The 15,446-nt window shown below is 43.3% G+C and overlaps 1 protein-coding gene across 1 annotated transcript in view; it reads left to right on the forward strand.

The window, feature by feature from the left end:
• Positions 1 to 1,196: 1,196 nt before the first annotated feature.
• LOC139385858 (cell adhesion molecule 1-like) overlaps positions 1,197 to 15,446 on the forward strand; it is a 156,734-nt gene continuing 142,484 nt past the window's right edge. Inside the window, exon 1 of the mRNA XM_071131129.1 lies at positions 1,197 to 1,272. Within this exon, the coding sequence (XP_070987230.1) occupies positions 1,197 to 1,272 (76 nt within the window). The remainder of the gene's footprint in view (positions 1,273 to 15,446) is intronic.

A 15,446-nucleotide genomic window follows, 5' to 3' on the forward strand; every position in this document is an offset into this window, starting at 1 on the left:
TAGATTAGCTGTCCTGGCTTCTTTTTGACACCATAAAAGATAAATGATATTCAACATTATCATGCAGACTCCTTCATGCACACTTCCTTGTGACACTATTTCACCCAGGTCTATTTGTTGAAGATAAGACTGATAAGTGTAGTTATTGCAGAGAGGAAGAGAGAGAGAGAGAGAGTGAGCGAGAGAGAGAGAGCGAGAGAGAGAGAGAGAGAGAGAGAGATGCAAAGGCACTGTGTAGAATATTCTATCAGCTATTTTGAGAGCAAACTGGTGAACTAGATTGTTTATTGCCTAGCTATTAGCAAAACCATTGTTTGAGATTAACCCCCTAGATAGACATGTGCTTGAAATACATTAATTACCTGTTTTGTACTGAACAAGGTTTCCTGGTGATGCTCTTAGTTCCTGAGACTGTAGTACTCGGTCAGACTATTGTGCTGTTTGGGGTGAAATGACTGGATGCACACGCACACGCGCACACGCGCACACACGCACACACACACACACACACACACATTTAAAACTGAATCGCATATAGTGTAGCCTATAGGGATACTGCCTACTACAAACTGCTTCGCTCAGGGTATAACGTAGGGGGCGCTCTTTGAGTGACGAAGGTTAAAGTCAAACTGTGAAGGTAGCCTACTACCTGATAAAACAAACTGTAACTGCACGATGTTTTCTGAATCGTGATCTATGATCGTGATAGACATTCTGACAGCTAATGAAACAGCTCAATTAAACACTGTTATTGACACATTACTGCTCGTATCATAGGGAAACAAGTAATAAACTCATTTGAATAAGGGGTTTAGCATAGACAGCAAATTCAATCAGTATTAGGTTTAAAGACAAAACAGAAAATAACAGCGTACTATATAATACGTATTTTTAATAACCGATTAAATGTTAATTGAACTAGGAATAATTCACAACATAGATCATTCATGCATATAGGCTATACAGTTTATAAGCATGTTTTAATATTTATTTTAGCCTAAACTTGACATTTGCCACAAATCACACATCGCAAATAATAAACTATGGGTGGAATTATGCAAAACATAATGTAAGTAACTCTAAAAATCACGCAGTGTTATTTGATAGATGAGTCCCTATTTGCGCCCTCCCTCCTCTCGCATCCGATGGCTGTCTCTAGGTGATTTAGTGCCGCCAGTCTCGAGCAGCTGTCCAACATGGCGATCACGGGAAACGGATCTCTCACTATTTCTCTCTCTGTTTTCGTGATTTCAGCAGCGTTTCTTCTAAAAGGTAGGATTACTTACTCATGATGCATGTGTATCAAAAATGTTTGAGCTCATGGAGTGAAAGAACATACCTAAAACTTGAAATGGTTGGTGCGCGATGCGCGATGAGCTTCTCCTAAATCTCAGCATCTTCACTTAGCTTCTTTTGATCTTACTTCAACTTTCACCGTTTTCTATGTAGTCTCTGCTGTAACCCGTGTCCCTATATACAAAACAACATGCCATTGTTTGGGGGGGACCTTTGGATAGCATGTCAGTCCTTTTTATATTCTGAAAGTAGCCTGTTATGTAGGCTATGTTGCACCTCAAAAGTGATACAAATTAGTAAATGAGATTATCAACAAATAGCCTACTATTTTCATTCATAAAAAATAACATAGGCTACAGTGTAACGTCAAGCTTCCACTGTAACTTCTATGTTCCACATAATTGCCAGTGGAAGTTTCCTCGGTGTAACATAAACAGAGTGGTCAGGGTAAATGAATTGCAAATGCTCACAGTGGCTAATATTTATGTTCAATAACTCGAATGCCTATTATACTCTAGTACTTTAGTGCGCTGAAAAACACGCAATGCAGCTACAGTAAACTGCACTCATGTCACCGCTGCGGTGAATAGGTTTCGGCGCATTGGCTCCTACCCACAACATACCTCCTTACTATTATCCTATTATACAGGTTCACAGTTAGAGCTTGTCTACGTATTACTTCCGGCGAATAGGATACTGATGGACCCAGAAATCTCTTGAGTTGTTGGATTGCAAGGAATGTATGACCTGCCTGACTGTTCCTGTTAGTTGTAGGCTACATAGACTGATATGCTGATACGGTGCATGCACTAGTCTACAAGGTAAATGACGTCCAGAACCACACCAGTATAATTTCATATAATCAGCCTCAGACACTGTAGCCAAAGATCTTTTCACAATCATTTAATTTACGCTAGTGTTGTAGTGTGGACAGTAGCCTAAAATGTAGTTTTTTCGCCTCATGGTTTGTCGCTAATAAGCAGTCAATTTGTAAGATACATTATTTGTTTTATGATGAGCATAACATTCTTTACAGGTCTGTTATGTTGCTCATATGTAGCCTTTAAATCTCGCAATGCAAAATCAACAGGTCTCTCTCTCTCTCTCTCTCTCTGTGTGTGTGTGTGTGTGTGTGTGTGTGTGTGTGTGTGTGTGTGTGTGTGTGTGTGTGTGTGTGTGTGTGTGTGTGTGTGTGTGTGTGTGTGTGTGTGGATGGATGTTTGGGGGGTGGGGGGGGGTCTATACAGGATTACACCGTTTGTTGCTCAGAAGCCTATCAAAAATAAAGCGAAATGTCTAAAGAAATACAGTGCCTACAGAAATGATTCATACTTATTCCACATATTGTTGTGGTACAGCCTGTGTTCTCACCCATCTACACACAATACCCCATAATGACAAAGCGAAAACATGTTTTTGACATTTTTGGCAAATGTATTGAAAATGACATACAGAAATATCTAATTTACAGAGGTATTCACACCCCTGAGTCAACACTTTGTGGAAACAGCTTTAGCAGCGATTACAGCTGTGTTTCTGGGTACGTCTCTAAGAGCTTTCCACACCCGAATTGTGCAACATTTGCCCATGATTCTTTTCAAAATCCTTCAAGCTCTATCATATTGGTTGTTGATCATTGCCAGAGAACCATTTTCAGGTCTTGTCATAGATTTTTAAGTAGATTTAAGTCTAAACTGTAAATCGGCAACTCAGGAAAATACACTGTCTTCTTGGTAAGCAACTCCAGTGTATATTTGGCTATGTGTTTTAGGTTATTGTTCTGCTGAAAGGTGAATTAATCTCCCAATGTCCAGTGGAAAGCAGACTGAACCAGGTTTTCCTCTGGGATTTTGCCTGTGCTTAGCTCCATTCCATTTATTTTTTATCCTGAAAAACTCCACATTCCTTAACGATTACAAGTATGTATTTGCCCCTAACATAGCACTTTGTGTTCAGGAAAAAATGTGAATTGCATTGCCACATTTGTTTAGCAGTGTTACTTTAATGGTGTGTTGCAAACAGGATGTATGTTTATTTTGTATTTTTATTCTGTACAGGCTTCCTTTTTCACTCTGTCATTTTGATTAGTGTTGTAACTACAATGTTATTGATCCATCCTCAGTTTTCTCCTATCACAGCCATTAAACTCTGTAACTGTTTTAAAGTCATCATTGGCCTCATGGTGAAATCCCTGAGCGGTTTCCTTCCTCTCCGGCAACTAAGTTAGGAAGGACCTTGGGAGTCCATGGAACTTATTATGTGACTTGTTAGGCACATTTTCAATCCTGCACTTATTTAGGCTTGCTATAACAAAGGGGTTGAATACTTATTGACTCAAGACTTTTAAGCTTTTCATTTTTAGTGAATTTGTAAAAAAAAAACTAGAAAAAGCACTTTGAGATTATAGGGTATTGTGTTTAGGCCAGTGAAAACAGATCTAAATGTAATACATTTTACATTCAGGCTATAACACAACAAAATGTGGAAAAAGTCAAGGAGTGTGAGTATTTTCTGAAGGTACTGTACATGTGTACTGAGGTAACATGGTAAACTACAGGTTTTCAATGGAGGACTGTTGAATGGAGTGTAGTCTGCATTGAGTAGTGGTTGATTACCATTCACTGTATTTTAGAGCTTCACTCTCTTGTCACCATTCATTTAATTAACCTCTCTCTAGGTTAAATGCCAGAATGCATGCAGAATACACAATAGCTTCCAATTTTTATTTTTGTATTTTACCTTTATTTAACTAGGCAAGTCAGTTAAGAAAAAAATCTTATTTTCAATGACGGCCTAGGAACAGTGGGTTAACTGCCTGTTCAGGGGCAGAATGACAGATTTGTACCTTGTCAGCTCGGGGATTTGAACTTGCAACCTTTCGGTTACTACTAGGCTACCCTGCCAATACAATATCCTAAGTGGTGCAAGATTAGAAGATTATTGCATTTTTTGTGGGGAAGAACAATTCCAAGCCAAGAAAGACCTATGGATGCAGATATTTCATTTACTTGATTTTTGTTGCATAAATAAATGCAGGGAGAGGAGAACAAGAGGTTTGCTGACCTAGAAACACTGTACAGCTGTAACAACTCCCACATATTGTTAGGAACAAAGTTGACCAGGCTTGGTAGGATACCATTTAGATACAGTGCCTTAGGAAAGTGTTCAGACCCCTTGACCACATTTTGTTACCACATTTTGTTACGTTACAGCATTATTCTAAAATTGATAGAAAAAAACCTCAGCAATCTACACAACATACCCCATAATGACAAATCAAAAAATTGTTTCTAATTTATAAAAAAAAGTATTCATACCGTTTATTCAGTGCTTTGGTGAAGCACCTTTGGCAGCGACTACAGTATAAAATCTTATTGGGTATGACGCTACAAGCTTGGCACACCTGTGTTTGGAGAGTTTCTTCTCTGGAGATCATCTCAAACTCTGTCAGGTTGGATGGGAGCGTTGCTGCACAGCTATTTTCAGGTCTCTCCAGAGATGTTTGATCGAGTTCAAGTCCGGGCTCTGGCTGGGCTATTCAAGGACATTCAGAGACTTGTCCTGAAATCACCCCTGCATTGTTTTGCCTATATGCTTAGGGTCGTTGTCCTGGTGGAAGGTGAACCTTCGCCCCAGTCTGAGATCCTGAGCGCTCTGGGGCAGGTTTTCATCAAGGCTCTCTCTGTACTTTGCTCCACTCATCTTTGCCTCGATTCAGACTAGTCTCCCAGTCCTTGCTTCTGAAAGACATCCCCACAGCATGATGCTGCCACCACCATGCTTCACCGTAGGGATGGTGCCAAGTTTCCTCCAGACGTGATGCTTGGAATTCAGGCCAAAGAGTTCAATCTTGGTTTCATCAGACCAGAGAATCTTGTTTCTCGTGTTCTGAGAGTCTTTGTGTGCCTTTGGCAAACTCCAGAGGGCTGTCATATGCCTTTTACTGAGGAGTGGCTTCTGTCTGGACACTCTCCCTGTCCAAGGCCCTTCTCCTCCGATTGGTCAGTTTGGCCGAGGCTGTTGTATTATTGGGGACCTTCAATAATGCAGAATCTTTTTGGTACCCTTCCTCAGATCTGTGCCTCGACACAATCCTGTCTCGGAGCTCTTTGGACAATTCCTTGGACCTCATGGCTTGGGTTTTGCTCTGACATGCAGTGTAAGCTGTGGGACCTTTTATAGACAGGGGTGTGCCTTTCCAAATCATGTCCAATCAATTGAATAACCACAGGTGGACTCCAATCAAGTTTTAGAAACATCTCAAGGATGATCAAATTTGACTCATAGCAAAGGGTCTGAATACTTACGTAAATAAGGTGTTTCTGTTTTTTATTTGTCATACATTTTCAAAAATTGTTAAACCTGTTTTTGCTTTGTCTTTATGGGGCATTGTGTGTAGATTGCAGAGATTTAAAAAAATATTTAATCCACTTTAGAATGAAGCTGTAACATAACAAAATGTGGAAAAAGTCAAGGGGTCTGAATACTTTCTGAAGGAACTGTATGCCTTTATAGTGAGAGTAGAGCACCAAAGAGAAGGGCGAAGTGTAAGGTCGTCTGTGTGTAGCTGGCGAGATGAGTCAGGCGCAGGACAGCCGATATGAGTAATAGCAACACTTTTACTCAAAAATCAAAGTATATACACGTAATATACACGGCCACACAATACGGACCACAATACAACAAACAATCACTCACAAAAACCATATGGGGAACAGAGGGTTAAATAATGAACAGGTGTGTGAAACAAAGACAAAACAAATGGAAAATGAAAAGTGGATCGGTGGTAGCAAGACAGCCGGTGACGTCGAACGCCGCCCGAACAAGGAGAGGGACCGACTTCGGCGGAAGTCGTGACACAAAGTCTAACAAGATCTTGCTTAGCTGGACTAGGCTTGGCAGGCATTTATTTGACATCAAGCCTGGTTGGTTAATATCTGAAAGGAAAGATTTTTAATTTTAAAAATATACAGTGCCTTGCAAAAGTATTCGGCCCCCTTGAACTTTGCGACCTTTTGCCACATTTCAGGCTTCAAACATAAAGATATAAAACTGTATTTTTTTGTGAAGAATCAACAACAAGTGGGACACAATCATGAAGTGGAACGACATTTATTGGATATTTCAAACTTTTTTAACAAATCAAAAACTGAAAAATTGGGCGTGCAAAATTATTCAGCCCCCTTAAGTTAATACTTTGTAGCGCCACCTTTTGCTGCGATTACAGCTGTAAGTCGCTTGGGGTATGTCTCCATCAGTTTTGTACATCGAGAGACTGCATTTTTTTCCCATTCCTCCTTGCAAAACAGCTCGAGCTCAGTGAGGTTGGATGGAGAGCATTTGAGAACAGCAGTTTTCAGTTCTTTCCACAGATTCTCGATTGGATTCAGGTCTTTGCCATTCTAACACCTGGATATGTTTATTTTTGAACCATTCCATTGTAGATTTTGCTTTATGTTTTGGATCATTGTCTTGTTGGAAGACAAATCTCCGTCCCAGTCTCAGGTCTTTTGCAGACTCCATCAGGTTTTCTTCCAGAATGGTCCTGTATTTGGCTCCATCCATCTTCCCATCAATTTTAACCATCTTCCCTGTCCCTGCTGAAGAAAAGCAGGCCCACACCATGATGCTGCCACCACCATGTTTGACAGTGGGCATGGTGTGTTCAGGGTGATGAGCTGTGTTGCTTTTACGCCAAACATAACGTTTTGCATTGTTGCCAAAAAGTTCAATTTTGGTTTCATCTGACCAGAGCACCTTCTTCCACATGTTTGGTGTGTCTCCCAGGTGGCCTGTGGCAAACTTTAAATGACACTTTTTATGGATATCTTTAAGAAATGGCTTTCTTCTTGCCACTCTTCCATAAAGGCCAGATTTGTGCAATATACGACTGATTGTTGTCCTATGGACAGAGTCTCCCACCTCAGCTGTAGATCTCTGCAGTTCATCCAGAGTGATCACGGGCCTCTTGGCTGCATCTCTGATCAGTCTTCTCCTTGTATGAGCTGAAAGTTTAGAGGGACGGCCAGGTCTTGGTAGATTTGCAGTGGTCTGATATTCAATATTATCGCTTGCACAGTGTTCTTGGGATGTTTAAAGCTTGGGAAATCTTTTTGTATCCAAACCCGGCTTTAAACTTCTTCACAACAGTATCTCGGACCTGCCTGGTGTGTTCCTTGTTCTTCATGATGCTCTCTGCACTTTTAACGGACCTGTGAGACTATCACAGTGCAGGTGCATTTATACGGAGACTTGATTACACACAGGTGGATTGTATTTATCATCATTAGTCATTTAGGTCAACATTGGATCATTCAGAGATCCTCACTGAACTTCTGGAGAGAGTTTGCTGCACTGAAAGTAAAGGGGCTGAATAATTTTGCACGCCCAATTTTTCAGTTTTTGATTTGTTAAAAAAGTTTGAAATATCCAATAAATGTCGTTCCACTTCATGATTGTGTCCCACTTGTTGTTGATTATTCACAAAAAAATACAGTTTTATATCTTTATGTTTGAAGCCTGAAATGTGGCAATAGGTCGCAAAGTTCAAGGGGGCCGAATACTTTCGCAAGGCACTGTATATATATATTTCACCTTTATTTAATTAACCAGGTAGGTCAGCTGAGAACAAGTTCTCATTTACAACTGCGACCTGACCTAGATAAAGCAAAGCAGTGTGACAAACAACAACACAGAGTTACACATGGGATAAACAAACGTACAGTCAATAACACAATAGAAAATCTGTATACAGTGTGTGCAAATGGAGTAAGGAGGTAAGGAAATAAATAGGCCATAGTAGCGAAGTAATTACAATTTAGCAAATTAACACTGGAGTGATAGATGTGCAGATGATGATGTCCAAGTAGAAATACTGGTGTGCAAAAGAGCTACTTCATCCCCAAAAAACAATATGGGGATGAGGTAGGTAGTTGGATGGGCTATTTACAGATGGATATTTTCAGATATTTTCAGCTGCAGCGATTGGTAAGCTGCTCAGATAGCTGATATGGAGCGATACAAAAATAAAGATTTAAAATAATTTTGAAAGCATCTTGTAAATAGTGTATCTCTCCAGGGGGTTCCTTTATCTCTCTCCAGGGAGTTCCTCTGTCTCTCCAGGGGGTTCCTCTGTCTCTCCAGGGTGTCCCTCTATCTCTCCAGGGAGTTCCTCTATCTCTCCAGGGAGTTCCTCTGTCTCTCCATGGGGTTCCTCTATCTCTCCAGGGTGTCCCTCTATCTCTCCAGGGAGTTCCTCTATCTCTCCAGGATGTTCCTCTGTCTCTCCAGGGGTTCCTCTATCTCTCCAGGGATTTCCTATATCTCTCCAGGGGGTTCCTCTATCACTCCAGGGGGTCCCTCTGTCTCTCCAGGAGTTTCATATTTCTCTCCAGGGGGTTCCTCTGTCTCTCCAGGGGATACCTCTATCTCCAGGGGGACCCTCTATCTCCAGGGGGTTCCTCTATCTCCAGGGGGATCCTCTATATCTCCAGGGGATACCTCTATCTCCAGGGGTCGTTTATCTCCAGGGGGATCCTCTATCTCCAGGGGTCCTCTATCTCCAAGGGGACCCTCTATCTCTCCAGGGGATACCTCTATCTCCAGGGGTCCTCTATCTCCAGGGAGATCCTCTATCTCTCCAGGAGGTTCCTCTATTATAATACATATCAGCTGTGATCTGATCATGGTATTTCAGACGGTTGCATAGTGCTTCTCTATTGTCAGCTCCACCTCATTCATCAGTGCTGAATGATGGTGAAATGGATCAATAGAAGCGGTCATGGAGCCTTAAGTAGGCCTGTACTGCTTTGGGTGTGTTTCTCTGATAAACAAAGTAAACGTATGCTTGTTATTGTGCTTATGTTTGCCATACAGTTTTCTATGTGTGAAATGGATGGTGATTGAAGATGTTTTTGAAGGGTTTGGCTTTGAAACAGAGTGATTCAGGGCTGCTGTACTGTATTCTGTCTCTGTACGGAGTCATCACCCTCATCCTTCACAGGCCTTGGTAACTGAACTGGCATCTACTAGAATATCTTGTCCTGTGTTCTTCACGCATACTGTATACAGCGCTTTAACAGTGTTGTTGACTGTAGGGCCAGGATACTGATCCTGTCCACTTCACAGGATTTTCCTATTTCCCTACAGGGGCTTCCTCTGTCTCTCCAGGGAGTTCCACTGTCTCTCCAGTGAGTTCCTTTATCTCTCCAGGGAGGTCCTCTATCCCTCCAGGGGGTGCTTATGTTTCTCCATGGGGTTCCTTTGTCTCTCCAGGGAGTTCCTCTATCTCTCCATGGAGTTCCTCTGTCTTTCCAGGGGGTTCATCTGTCTCTCCAGGGAGTTTCACTATCTGCCCAGGGGTCCTTTATCTCCATGGGGTTCCTCTATCTCCAGGGGGTACCTCTATCACCCCAAGGAGTTCCACTATCTGTCCAGGGGTCCTTTATCTCCATGGGGTTCCTCTATCTCCAGGGGGTACCTCGATCACCCCAAGGAGTTCCTCTGTCTGCCCAGGGGTCCTTTATCTCCATGGGGTTCCTCTATCTCCAGGGGGCACCTCTATCTCTCCAGTGGTCCTTTATCTCCATGGGGTTCCTCTATCTCCAGGGGGCACCTCTATCTCTCAAGGGTTCCTCTGTCTCTCCAGGGGGTTCCCCTGTCTCTCCAGGGGGTCCCTCTATCTCTCCAGGAGTTCCCTGTGTCTCTCCAGGGTGTTCCTCTATCTCTCCATGGGGTCCTCTATCTCCAGGGGTTCCTCTGTCTATACAGGGGGTCCCTCTATCTCTCCAAGGAGTTTCTTGTGTCTCTCCAGGGGGTACCTCTGTCTCTCCATGGGGTCCTCTATCACCCCAAGGAGTTCCACTATCTGTCCAGGGGTCCTTTATCTCCATGGGGTTCTTCTATCTCCAGGGGGTACCTCTATCACCCCAAGGAGTTCCTCTGTCTGCCCAGGGGTCCTTTATCTCCATGGGGTTCCTCTATCTCCAGGGGGCACCTCTATCTCTCCAATGAGTTCCTCTATCTCTCCAGTGGTCCTTTATCTCCATGGGGTTCCTCTATCTCCAGGGGGCACCTCTATCTCTCAAGGGTTCCTCTGTCTCTCCAGGGGGTTCCCCTGTCTCTCCAGGGGGTCCCTCTATCTCTCCAGGAGTTCCCTGTGTCTCTCCAGGGTGTTCCTCTATCTCTCCATGGGGTCCTCTATCTCCAGGGTTCCTCTGTCTATACAGGGGGTCCCTCTATCTCTCCAAGGAGTTTATTGTGTCTCTCCAGGGGGTACCTCTGTCTCTCCATGGGGTCCTCTATCTCCAGGGGTCCTCTATCTCCAAGGGGTCCCTCAATCTCTCCAGGGGATACCTCTATCTCCAGGGGTCCTCTATCTCCAGGGGGATCCTCTATCTATCCAGGAGGTTATTCTATTATAATACATATCAGCTGTGATCTGATCATGGTATTTCAGACGATTGCTTAATGCTTCTCTATTGTCAGCTCCACCTCATTCATCATTGCTGAATGATGGTGAAATGGATCAATAGAAGCGGTCATGGAGCCTTAGGTAGGCCTGTACTGCTTTGGGTGTGTTTCTCTGATAAACAAAGTAAACGTATGCTTGTTATTGCGCTTATGTTTGCCATACAGTTTTCTATGTGTGAAATGGATGGTGATTGAAGATGCTGTTGAATGGTTTGGCTTTGAAACAGAGTGATTCAGGGCTGCTGTACTGTATTCTGTCTCTGTACGGAGTCATCACCCTCATCCTTCACAGGCCTTGGTAACTGAACTGGCATCTACTAGAATATCTTGTCCTGTGTTCTTCACGTATACTGTATACAGCGCTTTAACAGTGTTGTTGACTGTAGGGGTTCCTCTGTCTCTCCAGGGGGTTCCTCTATCTCTCCAGGGGATACCTCTATCTCCAGGGGGACCCTCTATCTCCAGGGGGTTCCTCTATCTCCAGGGGGATCCTCTATCTCTCCAGGGGATACCTCTATCTCCAGGGGTCGTTTATCTCCAGGGGGATCCTCTATCTCCAGGGGTCCTCTATCTCCAGGGGTCCTCTATCTCCAAGGGGTCCCTCTATCTCTCCAGGGGATACCTCTATCTCCAGGGGTCCTCTATCTCCAGGGAGATCCTCTATCTCTCCAGGAGGTTCCTCTATTATAATACATATCAGCTGTGATCTGATCATGGTATTTCAGACGGTTGCATAATGCTTCTCTATTGTCAGCTCCACCTCATTCATCAGTGCTGAATGATGGTGAAATGGATCAATAGAAGCGGTCATGGAGCCTTAAGTAGGCCTGTACTGCTTTGGGTGTGTTTCTCTGATAAACAAAGTAAACGTATGCTTGTTATTGTGCTTATGTTTGCCATACAGTTTTCTATGTGTGAAATGGATGGTGATTGAAGATGTTTTTGAAGGGTTTGGCTTTGAAACAGAGTGATTCAGGGCTGCTGTACTGTATTCTGTCTCTGTACGGAGTCATCACCCTCATCCTTCACAGGCCTTGGTAAATGAACTGGCATCTACTAGAATATCTTGTCCTGTGTTCTTCACATATACTGTATACAGCGCTTTAACAGTGTTGTTGACTGTAGGGCCAGGATACTGATCCTGTCCACTTCACAGGATTTTCCTATTTCCCTACAGGGGCTTCCTCTGTCTCTCCAGGGAGTTCCACTGTCTCTCCAGGGAGTTCCTTTATCTCTCCAGGGAGGGCCTCTATCCCTCCAGGGGGTGCTTATGTTTCTCCATGGGGTTCCTTTGTCTCTCCATGGAGTTCCTCTGTCTTTCCAGGGGGTTCATCTGTCTCTCCAGGGAGTTTCACTATCTGCCCAGGGGTCCTTTATCTCCATGGGGTGCCTCTATCTCCAGGGGGTACCTCTATCACCCCAAGGAGTTCCTCTGTCTGTCCAGGGGTCCTTTATCTCCATGGGGTTCCTCTATCTCCAGGGGGCACCTCTATCTCTCCAATGAGTTCCTCTATCTCTCCAGTGGTCCTTTATCTCCATGGGGTTCCTCTATCTCCAGGGGGCACCTCTATCTCTCAAGGGTTCCTCTATCTCTCCAGGGGTTTCCTATATCTCTCCATGGTTTTCCTCTGTCTCTCCAGGGGGTTCCCCTGTCTCTCCAGGGGGTCCCTCTATCTCTCCAGGAGTTCCCTGTGTCTCTCCAGGGTGTTCCTCTATCTCTCCATGGGGTCCTCTATCTCCAGGGGTTCCTCTGTCTATACAGGGGGTCCCTCTATCTCTCCAAGGAGTTTCTTATGTCTCTCCAGGGGGTACCTCTGTCTCTCCATGGGGTCCTCTATCTCCAGGGGTCCTCTATCTCCAAGGGGTCCCTCAATCTCTCCAGGGGATACCTCTATCTCCAGGGGTCCTCTATCTCCAGGGGGATCCTCTATCTATCCAGGAGGTTATTCTATTATAATACATATCAGCTGTGATCTGATCATGGTATTTCAGACGATTGCATAATGCTTCTCTATTGTCAGCTCCACCTCATTCATCAGTGCTGAATGATGGTGAAATGGATCAATAGAAGCGGTCATGGAGCCTTAGGTAGGCCTGTACTGCTTTGGGTGTGTTTCTCTGATAAACAAAGTAAACGTATGCTTGTTATTGTGCTTATGTTTGCCATACAGTTTTCTATGTGTGAAATGGATGGTGATTGAAGATGCTGTTGAAGGGTTTGGCTTTGAAACAGAGTGATTCAGGGCTGCTGTACTGTATTCTGTCTCTGTACGGAGTCATCACCCTCATCCTTCACAGGCCTTGGTAACTGAACTGGCATCTACTAGAATATCTTGTCCTGTGTTCTTCACGTATACTGTATACAGCGCTTTAACAGTGTTGTTGACTGTAGGGCCAGGACACTGATCCTGTCCACTTCACTTGTTCTGTATGCTCATAGCAGATTTGAATGATAAGTAGTAAATACAGGACCATTGATATCATGTGGGCACTGTGGTTGAAAAATTGCACAGTTCTCACAACCTGCGGTGAAATGCAGTTATCCTGTTTCAAGTTACATTTGACACCGAAGGTAATGGCCCATTGATATGTGCCAGGTCGTGAAATATTTCATTGCCTGTACATTTGGCTCACTACATCATTTGTAACAATAATATACTCGTCTATTTAAAGAAATTGAATTAATAGCTCATTAAATTTACATTAGATTCTGCTTAATAAACCTCCCCCTAATTGCTAGATAATGCAGGGCATTACTTTATGTGGTGGCAGCAACCAATGTTACTCTTAGTTAGGGAAGGGAAGGCTGAGACGTTGTAGTTCTTCTCAGTACAACTTTAGAAAGAGAGAAGATCCGGTAGCCACTGTTGACATCCATAAGAAAATCAGCTACTGCAGTTTTGCTAGACACTACTGTCTGATGTAAGACAGTACATTTCAAGCTGTGTGGGTAGCTCTTCAGACAGAGCTACCCAGTGTCCACACACGTTTTTCAGTGAGCTCTTTCTGACTGCTCCTCTGTACATGGCGGCAGGTAGCCTAGTGGTTAAGAGCCCAAAGCTCTTAACCGAAAGGTTGCTGGTTTGATATCCCGGGCCGACTAGGTGAAAAATCTGTTGATGTGCCCTTAAGCAGGGCACTTAACATTAGTTGCTCTGGATAAGCCCGTCTGTTAAAATGTGAAGGGAAGCAGGGAATCTAGCTGCAGTGTAATTAGCAGTCTCGTTGAGGTTCCACTGTTGTATTGGTCTTGAAGTCATACTGGGTGAAGGCATGCAGCTATAGAGGGGTGAGAGATCATTTGGTCAGAAGGGATGGCCATTGGCTACGTCTGGTGGTGCCTACAGAATGTCTCTCCATCACTGACCTTGTATAGCCTTTCAAGGCTCCTAGGATGCATCCCAAATGGCACCCTATTCCCTTTATATTGCACTACTACAAAAGTAGTGCACTGTATAGAGGATAGGGGGCCAAAAGTAGTGCACAATATAGAGAATAGGGTTCCATTTGGGATGCATCCTAGGAGTAATTTCAGACTAATACATAGTCCATCCTTCAAGCCTTCGGCAGGGGAACACAATACAACTATTTTCTGTCTCTGTAAAATAGCTTTTTGCTAAATGAACGTGTAATACCAAGGTCAAAGGGCAGGGAGAGGGAAATTGTTGACATCCTATTCACTTTAGAGTTATTTTTGGATGGAATACAAATCAGACCTCCCATCTTTTTGTCAACGGAATTTTCACTATAAAGTACAGTGAATTGTCAGTGAATGAAGAATGCTGAAAATAGTATCGAAACAACAACATTGGCTGTTGAACTAAAGTGTAGTAAACAGTCAAATAGCAGTAAAGGACTGGTGGTGGGCCCTTTGATGAGTGAGTGGACAAAGTGCTTCATTTATGCCAGTGCTGTGATAATGAGGAGGAGGAGTGGTTTCTGCTGGTATGAATATGACATTGTTCTCTTTGTGCCCTGGATCTGAGGGTCCTCACTGCATTGTCTACATTGCCTGGCTGTGGCTGTGCGAATCATTTCCGCAATGAGAAAATTAAGAAGCAATGTTGTTGTTTTGGAGGGCATAGAGTGCACATTAGTATGCCTCATGGAGCAGTCACAGCACGCCATTAAGAGAGACTGTGGACCAGTCACTGGCTCACAGCACAGCACCTCGTAAATGGAAACATGGGACAGTTTTACTGCAGAACAGAACATACTCTATCAACAGACATCGCACAGACGTACAGTCCCTATCATATACAGAACTAGGACCCCAATTATTCGACTAGTCGATTGTTTGGTCGATAGGCTGTTGGTCGACCAAGATTTATTTTGTCAAGCAGTAGCAAAAATATATATAGTACTAGTGAAAGGTTTGGTCACCTACTCATTCCAGGGTTTTCATTTTTTTTGTACTATTTTCTACATTGTAGAATAATAGTGAAGACATCAAAACTATGAAATAACACATATGGAATCATGTAGTAACCAAAAAAGTGTTCAACAAATCAAAATATATTTTATATGGGAGATTCTTCAAAGTAGCCACCCTTTGCCTTGATGACAGCTTTGCACACTCTTGGTATTCTCTTAACCAGCTTCATGTGCCTTTTGGCTGGTACTGTACAGTATATATACAGCTGAAGTAAGAAGTGTACATGCACCTCAGCAAAATACAT

This window comes from Oncorhynchus clarkii, chromosome 27, assembly GCF_045791955.1.
Source record: "Oncorhynchus clarkii lewisi isolate Uvic-CL-2024 chromosome 27, UVic_Ocla_1.0, whole genome shotgun sequence".
Taxonomy (NCBI): Eukaryota; Metazoa; Chordata; class Actinopteri; order Salmoniformes; family Salmonidae; genus Oncorhynchus; species Oncorhynchus clarkii.